Below are 16,716 nucleotides of genomic sequence, written 5' to 3' on the forward strand. Positions count from 1 at the left end.
AATTCTCGATGGGATTTAGGTCGGGGCTCTGACTAGGCCACTCAAGGACATTCACTTTCTTGTCCTTCAGCCACTGTACGGTTGCTTTGGCGGTGTTCTTTGGGTCATTGTTATGTTGAAACGTGAACCATCTTCCCATTTTCAACTTCCTGGCAGAGGGCTGCAGGTTCTCCTCAAGAATCTGTCGGTATTTTGCACTATCCATTTTCCCTTCTATCCTGACAAGTGCTCCAGTCCCTGCTGAAGAGGCCTTGGAATCTTCAATGTGCTTTTTGGAAAAGCTCAAACAAGACTTGATGTGGCTTTTTTTGAGGAGTGTTTTTTTTTCTTGTCACCCTCCCATAGAGGCCAGATTTGTGGAGCGCTTGTGATATTGTGGTCACATGCACACATTGACCAGTCTTTGCCATAAAGACCTGAAGCTCCTTCAAAGTCGCTATTGGCTTCTTGGTAGCCTCTCTGATCAGTCTCCTTGCCAGGTCATCCAGTTTGGAGGGACGGCCTGATCTATGCAGGGTCTGGGTGGTGCCATACGCCCTTCTACTTCTTAATAATGGTTTTAACTGTGCTCCGAGGGAGAGACAAAGCCTTTGAAATCTTTTTATATCCATCCCCTGAATTGTGCCTTTCCACAACTTTATCTCGTACATCTTTCCGCCCATAGTGGATTCTTTGCTTTGAATTACACTACTAAACAGTGGAGTCCTCTATGAACAACTGCTTTTAATCTGACCTAATAAAAATCAGTACAATTGATCACAGATGGAAGCCAATTAGCTTGATTTGTGATCTGGAAGGTGGTCGGTTATGCCTCAGCAAGTATGCAATTGCAATTGTAGGGGGGGGGGTATTCACATATCCAAAAAGGTTATTTTAATGTTTTTTTAATGTTTTATTCACTTGGATAAAAAAAGTCACATTTTATACATTTTCATTTCAGGCTGCAAGGCAACAAAAGGTGAACATTTTGAAAGGGGGTGGTGACTTTCTATACCCACTGGACATGCCCATAAGATTGTAGCCTGGGAACCATATATGTTGTACTATAGGTTGGTGTTTGAGTCAGTAAAAGAAGTGCCAGAATGACACTCAGGCTATCAACTAAATCTTTCCAGTCTATTTCCCATTGTGCTTGTTAGCATTAGCTTGTGGTAGATCCCATAGATGTAGAATTACAGACAGTATAATTATATTAGTTATATGTCTATTTGTACAGTGGCTTGCGAAAGTATTCACCCCCTTTGAATTTTTCCTATTTTGTTGCCTTACAACATGGAATTAAAATGTATTTTTTGGGGGGGGTTGTATGATTTGATTAACACAACATGCCTACCACTGAAGATGCAACATATGTTTTCTTGTGAAACAAACAAGAAATAATTTTTWAAAAACTGAACTTGAGCYTGCATAACTATTCACCCCTCCAAAGTCAATACTTTGTAGAYCCACCTTTTGCAGCAATTACACCTGCAAGTCTCTTGGGGTATGTCTCTATAAGATTGGCACATCTAGCCACTGGAATATTTGCCCATTCTTCAAGGCAAAACTGCTCCAGCTCCTTCAAGTTGGATGGGTTCCGCTGGTGTACAGCAATCTTTAAGTCATACCACAGATTCTCAATTGGATTGAGGTCTGGGCTTTGACTAGGCCATTCCAAGACATTTAAATGTTTCCCCTTAAACCACTCGAGTGTTGCTTTAGTAGTATGCTTAGGGTCATTGACCTGCTGGAAGGTGAACCTCTGTCCCAGTCTCAAATCTCTGGAAGACTGAAACAGGTTTCTTTCAAGAATTTCCCTGTATTTAGTGCCATCCATCATTCCTTCAATTCTGACCAGTTTCCCAGTCCCTGCCGATGAAAAACATCCCCACAGCATGATGCTGCCACCACAATGCTTCACTGTGGGGATGGTGTTCTCGGGGTGATGAGAGGTGTTGGGTTTGCGCCAGACATAGCGTTTTCCTTGATGACCAAAAAGCTCAATTTTAGTCTCATATGACCAGAGTACCTTCTTCCATATGTTTGGGGAGTCTCCCACATGCCTTTTGGCGAACACCAAACGTGTTTGCTTATTTTTTTTCTTTAAGCAATGGCTTTTTTCCGGCTACTCTTCCGTAAAACCCAGCTCTGTGGAGTGTATGGCCTAAAGTGGTCATATGGACAGATACTCCAATCTTCGCATTGCAGCTCCTTCAGGGTTATTTTTGGTCTCTTTGTTGCCTCTCCGATTAATGTCCTCCTTGCCTAGTCTGTGAGTTTTGGTGGGCGGCCCTCTCTTGGCAGGTTTGTTGTGGTGCCATAGTCTTTCCATTTTTTTATAATGGATTTAATGGTGCTCCGTGGGATGTTCAAAGTTTCAGATATTTTTTTATAACCCAACCCTGGTCTGTARTTCTCCACAATTTTGTCCCTGACCTGTTTGGCGAGCTCCTTGCTCTTCATGGTGTCGCTTGCTTGGTGGTGCCCCTTGCTTAGTGATGTTGCAGACTCTGGGGCCTTTCAGAACTGGTATATATATAATGTATATGTATATATACTGAGATCATGTGGCAGATCATGTGACACTTAGATTGCACACAGGTGGACTTTATTTAACTAATTATGTGACTTCTGAAGGTAATTGGTTGCACCAGATCTTATGGGCTTCATAGCAAAGGGGGTGAATACATATGCATGCACCAGTTATTTTTTTCACTTCACTTCACCAATTTGGACTATTTTGTGTATGTCAATTTTATAAAATCCAAATAAAAATCCATTTAAATTACAGGTTGTAATGCAACAAAATAGGAAAAACGCCAAGGGGGATGGATACTTTTGCAAGGCACTGTATATCCAACCATAGCAACTCAAAGCAGTCCATTTGACCTCTGACAAAATGCCACATCGTCGGAATCAGAGGGAAAGAGAGAAAACGTTAAAAGCACACAGAAACCCTTACTAAAACCCTCTCAATGGTTCAATGCTATCTCTTTCTTTCTCTCTCTCTCTCTCTCACTTTCTTTCTTTCTGGGCCTTTGTCTCACAGACAATACCTGTAAATGATGACTCACTCTATGCCAGCTGTGAGGGTTACACAAACACACACTCAGCCCCCCTCCCCACCCCTGTTAGTGCACTCTTTTGTTGTCAATGTACTCTGATCACACTCTGTATAATTTAGACTCCAGCAGTAGGCTGTTTATTGTCTCCTATAAGCATGCCAAACGACATGAAACCAAAGGGCCTTCCATTTTTGGTTGACAAGATTCTCCCTCAATATCAATATTTTCTATGGCAAGCACATAATTAAATGAAGAATCTTACATAACCACGTCGAAACTAATCGAGGGACACTGGCACTCTTTCAAGAGYTTTTATGATGGATCCAATCTGTTTTTGAAATTTTAAAGTTTATTAACCAGTTTACAAAGGTTCCAGATCAGACTTGATTATTCTGAATTCACTGCTACATGTATATGAAATTAGAACTCAGAATATTAGAAATTAGAATTTTGTCTGTTATTGGGCCAGTTTGTGAAGAAAAAACAGTTATGTATAGTTGTAAGTGTGTGTTCTGTTTCTGTATGTACTCAGGCATGGAACCAGGTGTGCCGGTGAGATCGCCATGCAGGCAGATAACAATAAATGTGGAGTTGGGGTGGCGTACAACTCCAAGGTTGGAGGTAAGAGATGTTACTAGCAACGTGCATGCACCACCCACCTGATGATCTCTCTTTTTCTTTTTCTATTTCTGTGTTTGAGGGCTGCAAAATCCCCTTGTCACTTAAATATGCCTAGATTAATTGCTTGAATTTTACTCTGGAGACTCCTTCCCACTCTTGCTTGTGCCATTCGTTTTTTCCTGTTAATGTAACTACCGTTGTAATGACGTGTCAAACACTCCAGTAATGGCTGAAATGGGCTCAGTGGAATACATTGGCTTTCCGTTGCACCTATAAGAATGTTAACGCTTCGTCAGGATTTAACACGCCGTCTCAACACTTACATCACAACAAAGAGAAGAAAGATAACTTTATTTTGGTGTGTGTAGATTTTTTGTACAATTGATAAAAATGCATGATTTAATGTAGTTGAAATGATTACAAATGAGATGTGCTGAAATGAAAGAAACTTTCGAAAAAGAACACTCAGATTATAGTAATATTATGTCTAATCTCGCAAAAAATGTATCGTACAGTATGTACAAATAGGTGTTATCTAGAGCCAAGTGTTTTGATTTTAAATCGTGTGGCTATCCTTCTCTTATGCAAGAGAACATGACAACAACAGTAGTGAATGAATCATTAATGAGGAAGTCTAGACAGCACAGGTGAGCACAGGTAGGCCCAGACAGAGKCCGTTTTTGGTGGTTGCAGGCAACTTGCATCTCTTTATATTAATTTATTAATGTATGCAAATACACCCATTGTATATATGCAAATGAAGCAGATATCATTTTCGTAATTTRATCCCAAAGTATTACAAAAATACCTGATATACTAAGAAAAAATATATATATGACTGCATAATAATATTTTTGGGGGACATTTTACAATAAATTGAATATCTGAACCTCAATTTATTTATTACAGAACAATCTTTTAGGTACTATAATTCAGTCAATATCTGAGGGATTTAAAACATTCTAAACGTTTGGAGTATCTTCATCCATTGTCCAATTGTTGCATTTAGAATTGCATTTGAACAATTTCTATGACTGTTGCTAATTTAACGCAAGCACACGTGTGTGTGTGTGTGTGTGTGTGTGTGTGTGTGTGTGTGTGTGCTGTCTCTTATACACATCTAGATGTGTATAAGAGACAGATGTGTAGAATTGCATGAAATTTGCTTTAAAACTGCTACATTTTATCTCTGCTCCATGGCAAAAAGTGTAGAATTGCAGGAAATTTGCTTTAAAACTGAGACATTTTCTCTTAACCTCATGAAAAATGTGTAGAATAGCATTGTGAAACTACACATTTTTCTTTCTGCACCATGCCAAAATGTTTTATATATATATAAAATGGGGGGGGGGTCCCCAGAGGTTGGTGCTCTGGGGCTCCAAATGCTGTAGTCCGGCCCTGTGCGTGCTGGTTTGTGGGACCCAGACAACAGCTGGAAGATGTCCTGGTGGTGGCCTACTTTTTTGAGCGGATGATTACGCAATACCACTTAAACTAAATGACTGAGCAACAATTGGGCATCTGTTCCTCAATGGGGCTGAAACATAGCCACAGAGGAGGCAGCTCATATATAATATTAAAATGAGAAAATCTATTTGGGGCACAAGACCACTCTACTTTCAAAGTATGACTTAAAACACTTGTTAAAAACAACTAGTAGCCTGACGATTTTCATCATGTTGACCCTGCAGGGATCCGCATGTTGGACGGTATCGTGACGGACGCCATCGAGGCCAGTTCTATTGGCTTCAACCCAGACCATGTGGACATCTACAGTGCCAGCTGGGGACCCAACGACGATGGCAAGACGGTGGAGGGCCCCGGTCGCCTGGCGTCAAAGGCCTTTGAGTACGGCATCCAGAAGGTAACACACCACAGTCCTCTCTTTTTTACCCCCTCAAAAAACATATTCATTGTAAAATTGATACAAATGATTATTTACCCACAAAGCAGTCAAAACCAACTGAAATCCAAACAAATGGCCTATCTAAATACATTGAAATTGGATAAAAAGGGAAGAAAGAAAAGGGACCTAAGCTAAAGGCTAATAAAAACAAACTCAACACTAACTCCTCACCTGTCTCTTTCCCCTCAGGGCCGCGGCGGGAAGGGCTCCATCTTTGTGTGGGCATCGGGGAACGGGGGCCGTCAGGGGGACAACTGCGACTGTGACGGCTACACGGACAGCATCTACACCATCTCCATCAGCAGTGCCTCCCAGCAGGGCCTGTCTCCCTGGTACGCCGAGAAGTGCTCCTCCACCCTGGCCACCGCTTACAGCAGCGGAGACTACACCGACCAGAGAATAGTGAGTTCAAGTGAACCCCACACCACACCACTGGATAGTGGAGATTGGTATTGTGCTACATTTTGTTATGGTACATTGCATTTTTAACTTGACTACTTCTGTGTCCCTGCAGACCAGTGCTGATTTGCATAACGAATGCACCGAGACGCACACGGGAACCTCCGCCTCCGCCCCACTGGCTGCTGGGATATTTGCCCTGTCGCTGGAACAGAAGTGAGGCAACAATCTTGACTTAAACAATGTCAATGGAATATGTGTTTAGGACTTCCTGTCGTAATGAAATATGTGTGCAGGACTTCCTATCTGATTTCGTATTTGTCCATCCCCACTAACCTCTCCCCCAGCCCTGAGCTAACATGGAGGGATCTGCAGCACTTGGTGGTATGGACTTCCGAGTTCGACCCGCTGGCCAACAATCCTGGCTGGAAGAGGAACGGGGCAGGCCTGATGGTCAACAGTCGTTTTGGATTTGGCCTGCTCAACGCTAAGGCCCTGGTGGACCTGGCCGACCCGGCCACCTGGAAGCATGTCCCCGAGAAGAAGCAGTGCATCGTCAGGGACGACTCCTTCCAGCCCAGGTACAAATACACTGCACTAGTCTAGTAGATCAGAAACATCTAATCCTCCTGACATAACATACATGCTGTATTGTTCACTTCAGACTAATTCTGGTGGGCAAGCAAACTTATAGTGTACCAGTAATTCCTTGATGGACAGAGTCCCGTGTCCTAAGATGTCCCTGTGTTTTGGCTCTTCTATTGACGCAGATCAAGAGCTCTATGATAAGACACTATATCTACTTTTGACTAGTTTCCCATATGGAACAATATAACAACAGTAAAATGAAAGCTAGAGGTTTCATTTTTTTTTTMTGTATTTTTGTGTATTTCATGTTTATGTGTATGTGCATACGTGCTCATGGTTCGTATTGGTAGGAAAGCTGGGATTTCTGTAACGGAAAGCTAGATTTCTGTAACGGAGGGCTCAAACAATCTTTGGAGCAATCTTCCATTTGTTAAATCACTTTAGGTTTTTAGGCTTTAGGATAAGCTAAGGCTAGCTGGTAATATTGCTATGTCAACATTTATCTCCAGACTAAATCTGTTCCGGAGGAAGGGATTTTTTTATCTGAGCAGATGTTTTGTTTACCTTCCTTTCGGATTAACTGCCTCAGGACATGTAGTGCACTAACTACAATAGGTTAGCCACCAAGGCTAGGCTACATCATCTAAATTACCTTCATCTTAAAGGATAGGTTTGGTATTTTAGAGCTTACGGTTATACGGTTCCTTACCCTGGCATTAGTTTACAGGCCAGGAGAGATTGTATTTCATGGTTAGGATTTTCTTATATAGCCACTACTAGCCTCTGCTAACCCCKAAAAAATCTATGGGAGAGATGAGGACATCTGCACAATGTTAAAATTTTAAATGCCAAATCAACTGAAATCAACTCAATGATTTTGTCACTTTTACATTATGCAGCCGTTTTATTCTCAATATCAAATCCTTTCTGGGTAACAATTAAGTACCTTACTGTGATTGTTTTCAATTAAAATGTTCAAAAATAAATAAAAATAGCTTCTTAGCAAAGAGCAATTTATCAAGCAAGAATTTTGCTCGGACAGTGGGAGGGGGAAACTGCCTACTAGCTGTTAATGTCAGGGAGGTTTGGTACTCTCTTTCTTATTGGTCTTTTATCTAATTTACCGCCACAATTTCACAGTATTATTCCAACCTCAGTGTGGAAATATATATAGAGCATAAGAAATCATGTTTTTGAATGCACAGGGTGTAACGGCCATCGTTGCATGAAGAAGTGGACCAAAGCGCAGCGTGGTAAGTGTTCATGATTTATTCATAAAACTGAACAACAAAAACAACAAAGTGAACGAACGAAACCGAAACAGTTCTGTCTGGTGCAGACGGTTTTGTTCGTTCTCTTTGTTGTTTTTTGTTATTCAGTGTTCAGTTTTATGAATAAATCATGAACACTTACCACGCTGCGCTTTGGTCCACTTCTTCATGCAACGATGACCGTAACAGAACTACCCACCACCAAAGGACCAAGCAGCGTGGTGAAAGGGACTCCTGGACAGGTGAGCAGTGCTATCTGGAGTATGATACAACCTGGGAGGAGATAGAGAGGTGGTCGGTCGACCCAGGGAGAGTGCCGGAGCCCGCCTGGGATTCTCTAGAACAATGCGAGGAGGGATACCGGAGAATGGAGTTGGCGACACGAAAACGGCTGGCAAGGAAGCCCGAGAGGCACCCCCCCCAAACAATTGGGGGGGGACACGGGAAGTGTGGCAGAGTCAGGTAGTAGACCTGAGCCAACTCCCCGTGCTTACCGTGGCGAGCATGGGACTGGTCAGGCCCCGTGCTATGGGGTGATGCATACGGTGTCGAGGTGGAACATTCACAGGCCGGTGTGCTCGGTGCCAGCGTCCCGCATTTGCCGGGTGGAAGCTGGCATCCGGCCAGAACGGGTGGGGCCAGCTCTGCGCTCGAGACCGCCAGTGCGCCTCCACGGCCCAGTGTATCCGGTGCCTTGGCCAAGGACAAGGCCTCCTGTGTGTCTCTCCACTCCAGTGATGATCCATGGCAAGAAGCCTCCAGTGATGATCCATGGCACGAAGCCTCCATTGATGATCCATGGCACGAAGCCTCCAGTGATGATCCATTGCACGAAGCCTCCAGTGATGATCCATGGCAAGAAGCTCAGTGGCATGGATCCATGGCACGAAGCCTCCAGTGATGATCCATGGCAAGAAGCCTCCAGTGATGATCCATGGCAAGAAGCCTCCGGGGTGAGACATGGCACGAAGCCTCCAGAGACGGCCTCCAGCCCGGAGCCGCCAGAGTCTCCTCCTGTCCGACCGCCAGAGTCTCCCTCCTGTCCGGAGCCGCCAGAGTCTCCCTCCGCGGAGGCCGCCAGAGTCTCCCTCCTGTCCGGAGCCGCCAGAGTCTCCCTCCTGTCCGGAGCTGCCAGAGTCGCCCTCCTGTCCGGGGCCCGCTGCGAGGGTCCCCAGTCCGGGGTCGGCGGCGAGGGTCCCCGCTCCAGAGGCGCCACCTAAGTGGGCCGATGCCTAAGGTGYAACGGGGTCCACGTCCCGCACCAGAGCCGCCACCGCGGATAGATGCCCACCCAGACCCTCCCCTATAGGTTTAGGTTTTGCGGCCGGAGTCCGCACCTTTGGGGGGGGTACTGTCACGCCCTGACCTTAGAGATCCTTTTTATGTCTCTATTTTGGTTTGGTCAGGGCGTGAGTTTGGGTGGGCATTCTATGTTTTGTGTTCTATGTTTTCTATTTCTGTGTGTTTGGCCGGGTGTGGTTCTCAATCAGAGGCAGCTGTCTATRGTTGTCTCTGATTGAGAACCATACTTAGGTAGCCTTTTCCCACCTGTGTTTGGTGGGTAGTTGTTTTCTGTTTTGTGTCTGCACCAGACAGAACTGTTTCGGTTTCGTTCGTTCTCTTTGTTGGTTTTGTTATTTAGTGTTCAGTTTTATTAATAAATCATGAACACTTACCACGCTGCGCTTTGATCCACTTCTTCATGCAACGATGACCGTTACACTGGGCCTTTAAATGAATAATCCGTAACTATCTTTTGGCATTTGTTTCATTGGCCCACTGTTGATACAGTCCCGAAATGTTTTGCATGTCAGCAATCAAGTTTTCAATATWTAGGACTTTCAAAAATCGAAATGTAACTTGCCATATCATCACGATGATGCGTTTTGCATCATCATYATGATGTGACATGTTACAATTTGTTTTTTGAAAGTCCTACATAATCTACAAAAAATGACATGAAACGGTTTCTCAATCTGGCCCATTGATTTGTGGTTAGCGAATAATACAGTTAGTAGTGGCTTTTTAAAGAACTCCCTGGCCCGTAGACTACTGTCAGTATGAGGGACCACATAACTGTCCATTCTAAAATACCAAATGCATCCTTTAAGTTTACTATCGTCTCTAGCTAATAACTCAATTATTGATTGTGTCCCTATGCCAGGCAGCTTGGGTTAAGCGACTCATTGGCATTGACATCCAGTTTCCCCTTTACCTAGGCCATCATGATCATGCCATCTCAGCATCTCAGGAGGATTTAAGACTCCACTTGTGTCATTGCTCACTGGTCTGCAGCCCCCCTTCCTCCAGTCCTGTATGCCAGCGTGTTGTGTTTGACTGTATTCGTTAATATATGAATAATGACCATTATATGTTAAGCTAAAGTTGTTTGGTTTGGTATGTTGTGCTGTGTTGGAACCACAGTACTGATTTCTCTGTGCTGTGTCTTTCTGCCAGGGCATTGAAAGCAGCAGGGGAAATCACCATTGAGATCCCCACCAAGGCCTGTGCCGGCCAGGACAACGCTGTCCTCTCACTGGAGCATGTGCAAGTGGAGGCCAGCATCGAGTACACCAGGAGAGGAGACCTACACATCACACTCACTTCCCCATCAGGTTCGTTAGACACACGCACATGCACGCATGCACACACACAAAATCTATATGTATACAGTACCAGTCAATAGTTTGGACACACCTGTTCATTCAAGGGTTTTTCTTTATTTTTACTTTTTTCTACGTTGTAGAATAATAATGAAGACATCAAAACTATGAAATAACACATATGCAACCATGTAGTAACCAAAAAAGTGTTATTCTAATCAAAATATATTTTATATTTGAATTTCTTCACAGTAGCCACCCTTTACCTTGATGACAGCTTTGCACACTCTTGGCATTCTCTCAAACAGCTTCACCTGGAATGCTTTACTAACAGTCTTGAAGGAGTTCCCACATACACTGAGCACTTGTTGGCTGATTACAGCGTATCGCTGCAGAATGCTGTGGTAGCCATYCTGGTTAAGTGTGCCTTGACTTCTAAGTAAATCACAGACAGTGTCACTAGCAAAGCACACCCACACCATTACACCTTCTCTTCCATGCTTCACGGTGGGAACCACACATGCGGAGAACATCCGTTCACCTAATCTGCGTCTCACAAAGACACAGGAATTGGAACCAAAATATCTCAAATTTAGACTCATCAGACCAAAGGACAGATTTCCACCAGTCTAATGTCTATTGATCGTGTTTCTTGGCCCAAGTAAGTRTCTTTGCAGCAATTCAACCATGAAGGCCTGATTCACGCAGTCTCATCTGAACAGTAGKTGTTGTGGTGTGTCTTTTACTTGAACTCTGTGAAACATTTCTTTGGGCTGCAATTTCTGAGGCTGGTAACTGTAATGAACTTATCCTCTGCTGCAGAGGTAACTCTGGGTCTTCCTTTCCTGTGACGGTCCTCATGAGAGCCAGTTTCATCATAGCGCTTGAGGTTTTTTGCGACTGCACTTGGAGAAACTTTCAAATTCTTAAAGTAATGATGGACTGTAATTTCTCTTTGCTTATTTGAGCTGTTCTTGCCATAATATGGACTTGGTCTTTTACCAAATCTGTCTTCTGTATACCTTGTCAAAACACAACTGATTTGCTCAAARGCAATAAGAAGGAAATAAATTCCACAAATTAACTTTTAACAAGGCACACCTGTTAATTGAAATACATTCCAGGTGACTACCTCATGAAGTTGGTTGAGAAAATGCTAAGAGTGTGCAAAGCTGTCATCGAGGCAAAGGGTGGCTACTTTGAAGAATCTCAAATATAAAACATATTTTGATTTATTTAACACTTTTTTGGTTACTACATGATTCCATATGTGTTATTTAATTGTTTTGATGTTTTCACTATTATCCTAAAATGTAGAAAACAGTAAAAATTAAGAAAACCCCTGGAAAACCCCTAGTTGTGTCCAAACTTTTTACTGGTACTGTACATATATAAAGCTATGGAAAAAAATAAGAGACCACTCCAAAATTATCCGTTTCTCTGGTTTTACTATTTATAGGTACAGTTGAAGTCGGAAGTTTACATACACTTAGGTTGGAGTCATTAAAACTCGTTTTTCAACCACTCCACAAATTTCTTGTTAACAAACGATAGTTTTAGCAAGTCGGTTAGGACATCTACTTTGTGCATGACACAGGTAATTTTTCCAAAAATTGTTTACAGACAGATTATTTCACTTATAATTCACTGTATCACAATTCCAGTGGGTCAGAAGTTTACATACACTAAGTTGACTGTCCCTTTAAACAGAATGGAAAATTCCATAAAATTATGTCATGGCTTTAGAAGCTTCTGAGAAGCTAATTGACATCATTTGAGTCAATTGGAGGTGTACCTGTGGATGTTTTTCAAGGCCTACCTTCAAACTCAGTGCCTCTTTGCTTGACATCATGGGAAAATCAAAAGAAATCAGCCAAGACCTCAGAAAAAAAWTTGTAGACCTCCACAAGCCTGGTTCATCCTTGGGATCAATTTAACAAACACCTGAATGTACTACGTTCATCTGTACAAACAATACTACGCAAGTATAAACACCATGGGACCACACAGCTGTCCTACTGCTCAGGAAGGAGACACGTTCTGTCTCCTAGAGATGAACGRACTTTGGTGCGAAAAGTGCAAATCAATCCCAGAACAACAGCAAAGGACCTTGTGAAGATGCTGGAGGAAACAGATTCAAAAGTATCTATATCCACAGTAAAACGAGTCCTGTATCGACATAGCCTGAAAGGCCGCTCAGCAAGGAAGAAGCCATTAAAAGCCAGACTACGGTTTGCAACTGCACATGGGACAAAGATCATACTTTTTGGAGAAATGTCCTCTGGTCTGATGAAACAAAAATAGAACTGTTTGGCCATAATGACCATCGTTATGTTTGGAGGAAAAAGGGGAGGCTTGCAAACCGAAGAACACCATCCCAACTGTGAAGAACTGGGGTGGAAGCATCATGTTGTGGGGGTGCTTTGATGCAGGAGGGACTGGTGCACTTCACAAAATAGATGGATGAGGAAGGAAAATTCTGTGGATATATTGAAGCAACATCTCAAGACATCAGTCAGGCAGTTAAAGCTTGGTCGCAAAGGGGTCTTCCAAATGGACATTGACCCCAAGCATACTTCCAAAGTTGTGGCAAAATAGCTTAAGGACTACAAAGTCAAGGTATTGGAGTGGCCATCACAAAGCCCTGACCTCAATCCCATAGAAAAATTTGTGTGAGAACTGAAAAAGCGTGTGCGAGCAAGGAGGCCTACAAACCTGACTGAATTACATCAGCTCTGTCAGGAGGAATGGGCCAAAATTCAACCAACATCTTGTGGGAGCATGTGGAAGGCTACCCAAAACGTTTGACCCAAGTTAAATAATTTAAAGGCAATGCTACCAAATACTAATTGAGTGTATGTAAACTTCTGACCCACTGGGACTGTGATGAAATAAATAAATAAATTCTGAAATAAATCATTCTCTCTACTATTATTCTGACATTTCACATTCTTAAAATAAAGTGGTGATCCTAACTGACCTAAGACAGGGAATTTTTTACTAGGATTAAAGGTCAGGAATTGTGAAATACTGAGTTTAAATGTATTTGGCTAAGGTGTATGTAAACTTCTGACTTCAACTGGATGTGTTTGGGTAAAATTAACATTTTTGTTTCATTCTGTAAACTACTGACAYCATTTCTCCCACATTCCAAATAAAAATATTGTCATTTAGAGCATTTATTTGCAGAAAATGACAACAATGATGCAGTCTTGTCAGACCTCGAATAATGCGAAGGAAATAAGTTAATTTTCATTTTTAAACAACACAATACTAATGTTTTAACTGAGCAAGAATTCAGCTCTCCTTTCACATTAATGTTGGGTGACTTTATGCCACTCCTGGTGCAAAAATGCAAGCAGCTCGGCTTTGTTTGACGGCTTGTGACCATCCATATTCCTCTTGATCACATTCCATAGGTTTTCAATGGGGTTCAGGTCTGGAGATTGGACTGGCCATGACAGGGTCTTGATCTTGACCTTGTACGTGGCTTGATGCATGCGTCCTTCACAAAGACAAATCTGCCCGATTCCAGATCATCACCGATCCTCCACCAAATGTCACAATGGGTGTGAGACCTGGAGAGGCCTACAAGCCACAGAGTCTCACACCCAAAATCCTTATTAATCTGAAACACAATACCCCATAATGACAAAGCGAAAACAGGTTTTTAGACAAATGTATTACAAAATAAAAACAGAAATACCTTATTTTCATAAGTATTCATACCCTTTGCTATGAGACTCAAAATTGAGCTCAGGTGCACCCTGTTTCCATTGATCATCCTTGAGATGTTTCTACAACTTGATTGGGGTCCACCTGTGGTAAATTCAATTGATTGGACATGATTTTGAAAGGCACACACCTGTCTATATAAGGTRCCACACTTGACAGTGCATGTCAGACCAAAAACCAAGCCATGAGGTCAAAGAAATTGGTCCGAGACACCAAGACAGGATTATGTCTAGGCACAGATCTTGGGAAGSGTACCAAAACAATTCTGCAGCATTGAAGGTCCCCAAGAAAACAGTGGCCGCCTCCATTCTTAAATGGAAGGAGTTTGGAACCACTAAGACTCTTCCTGGAGCTGGCCGTCCGGCCAAACTGAGCAATCGGGGGAGAAGGGCCTTGGTCAGGGAGGTGACCAAAAACCCGATGGTCACTCTGACAGAGCTCCAGAGTTCCTCTGTGGAGATGGGAGAACCTTCCAGAAGGACAACCATCTCTGCAGCAATCCACCAAACAGGCCTTTATGGTAGAGTCGCCAGATGGAAGCCACTCCTCAGTAAAAGACACATGACAGCCCGCTTGGAGTTTGCCAAAAGGCACCTAAAGGACTCTAGATTCTCTGGTCTGATGAAACCAAGATTGAACTCTCTGGCCTGAATGCTAAGCGTCACGTCTGGAGGAACCTTAGCACCATCCCTACGGTGAAGCATGGTGGTAACAGCATCATGTTGCGCGGATGTTTTTCAGCGGTAGGGATTGAGAGACTAGTCATGATTGAGAGAAAGTTGAAGGGAGCAAAGTACAGAGAGATCCTTGAGGAAAACCTGCTCCAGAGCGCTCAGGACCTGAGACTGGGGCGAAGGCTCACCTTCCAACAGGACGACCCTAAGCAAATGTAACGGATGTGAAATGGCTAGCTAGGATGTGAAATGGCTAGCTAGTTAGCGGGTACGCGCTAATAGCATTTCAATCGGTTACGTCACTTGCTCTGAGACCTGAAGTAGGGTTTCCCCTTGCTCTGCAAGGGCTGCGGCCTTTGTGGAGCGATGGGTAACGATGCTTCGTGGGCGACCGTTGTTGATGTGTGCAGAGGGTCCCTGGTTCGCGCCTGGGTCGGGGCGAGGGGACGTACTAAAGTTATACTGTTACACAAACAGCTAAGACAACACAGGAGTGGCTTCGGGACAAGTCTCTGAATGTTCTTGAGTGGCCCAGCCAGAGCCCAGACTTGAACCCGATCGAACATCTCTGGAGAGACCTGAAAATAGCGATGCTCCCCATCCAACCTGACAGAGGTTGAGAGGATCTGCAGAGAATAATGGGATAAACTCCCCAAAATATAGGTGTGCCAAGCTTGTAGCGTCATACCCAAGAAGACTCGAGGCGGTAATTGTTGCCAAAATGTGCTTCAACAAAGTATAGAGTAAAGGGTCTGAATACTTATGTAAATGATGAAAAAACTATTTAATCCATTTTAGAATAAGGCTGTATTGTAACAAAATGTMGAAAAATTCAAGGGGTCTGAATACTTTCCAAATGCCCTGTATATAGATAAAACTGGAAACTGGAGTTAAACAACTCTATATTGTACATTATTTTCTCCCATTAGGCACCAGCACAGTCCTGCTGGCGGAGAGAGAGAGGGACACGTCATCTAACGGCTTTAGGAACTGGGACTTCATGTCAGTTCACACATGGGGAGAGGACCCCACTGGCACCTGGACCCTTAAGATTACTGACACAGTGAGTCCCAGGGCTGGAGAACGCTTTGGCTGTTTCACAAGTTTCATATATTTTAAGGGATATTTCCAATCCTGTATTTTCCAACAAATGTCGAACCACATAGAAAATGTAACTGGTAATTGTATCAACATGTTGTCTAAACAGGGTGATTTTTACACTCTTTTTCAATTTCCCTCTGTCAGTCGGGGCGAATGGAGAACGAAGGTCAGATCCTGAGCTGGAAGCTTATTCTCCACGGCACGTCAGAAAAGCCTGAGCACATGAAGAAACCCAGAGTGTACGTCCCCTACAACGCTGTCCAGAATGACCGTAGAGGAGTGGAGCACATGGATGACATGATAGAGGTGAGCTCGATAATTAAAGGGGCAATTCACTTCTTTTTAACCTCCTATTCATTATCTCCAGAAGCATACCAATTTCTACATACAGCAGCATACCACCCTGCAGCCCACTGCTGGCTTGATTCTGAAGCYAAGCAGGGTTGGTCCTGGTCAGTCCCTGGATGGGAGACCAGGTGCTTCTGGAAGTGGTGTTGGAGGGCCAGTAGGAGGCACCCTTTTCTCTGGTCCCAAAAAATATCCCACAGGGGACATTGCCCTGTGTAGGTTGCTATCTTTCGGATGGGATGTTAAACGGGTGTCCTGACTCTCTGTGGTCACTAAATATCCCATGCCACTTATTTGTAAGAGTAGGGGTGTTTACCCCAGCGTCCTGGCTAAATATCCAATCTGYTCTTCATACTGTACCATCATGGCCAGCTAATCATCCCCAGCTTACAATTGGCTCATTCATCCCCTCCTTTCCCCTGTAAC

The 16,716-nt window shown here is 43.4% G+C and overlaps 1 protein-coding gene across 1 annotated transcript in view; it reads left to right on the top strand.

The window, feature by feature from the left end:
• LOC111962632 (neuroendocrine convertase 1-like) overlaps nt 1-16,716 on the top strand; it is a 32,886-nt gene that overhangs the window by 11,325 nt on the left and 4,845 nt on the right. The window contains exons 6-13 of the mRNA XM_023985867.2: nt 3,577-3,665; nt 5,357-5,529; nt 5,761-5,973; nt 6,086-6,186; nt 6,318-6,551; nt 10,287-10,444; nt 15,771-15,904; nt 16,087-16,248. Of these exons, the coding sequence (XP_023841635.1) occupies nt 3,577-3,665; nt 5,357-5,529; nt 5,761-5,973; nt 6,086-6,186; nt 6,318-6,551; nt 10,287-10,444; nt 15,771-15,904; nt 16,087-16,248 (1,264 nt within the window). The remainder of the gene's footprint in view (nt 1-3,576; nt 3,666-5,356; nt 5,530-5,760; nt 5,974-6,085; nt 6,187-6,317; nt 6,552-10,286; nt 10,445-15,770; nt 15,905-16,086; nt 16,249-16,716) is intronic.

Source organism: Salvelinus sp. IW2-2015, linkage group LG1, assembly GCF_002910315.2.
Source record: "Salvelinus sp. IW2-2015 linkage group LG1, ASM291031v2, whole genome shotgun sequence".
NCBI lineage: Eukaryota > Metazoa > Chordata > Actinopteri > Salmoniformes > Salmonidae > Salvelinus > Salvelinus sp. IW2-2015.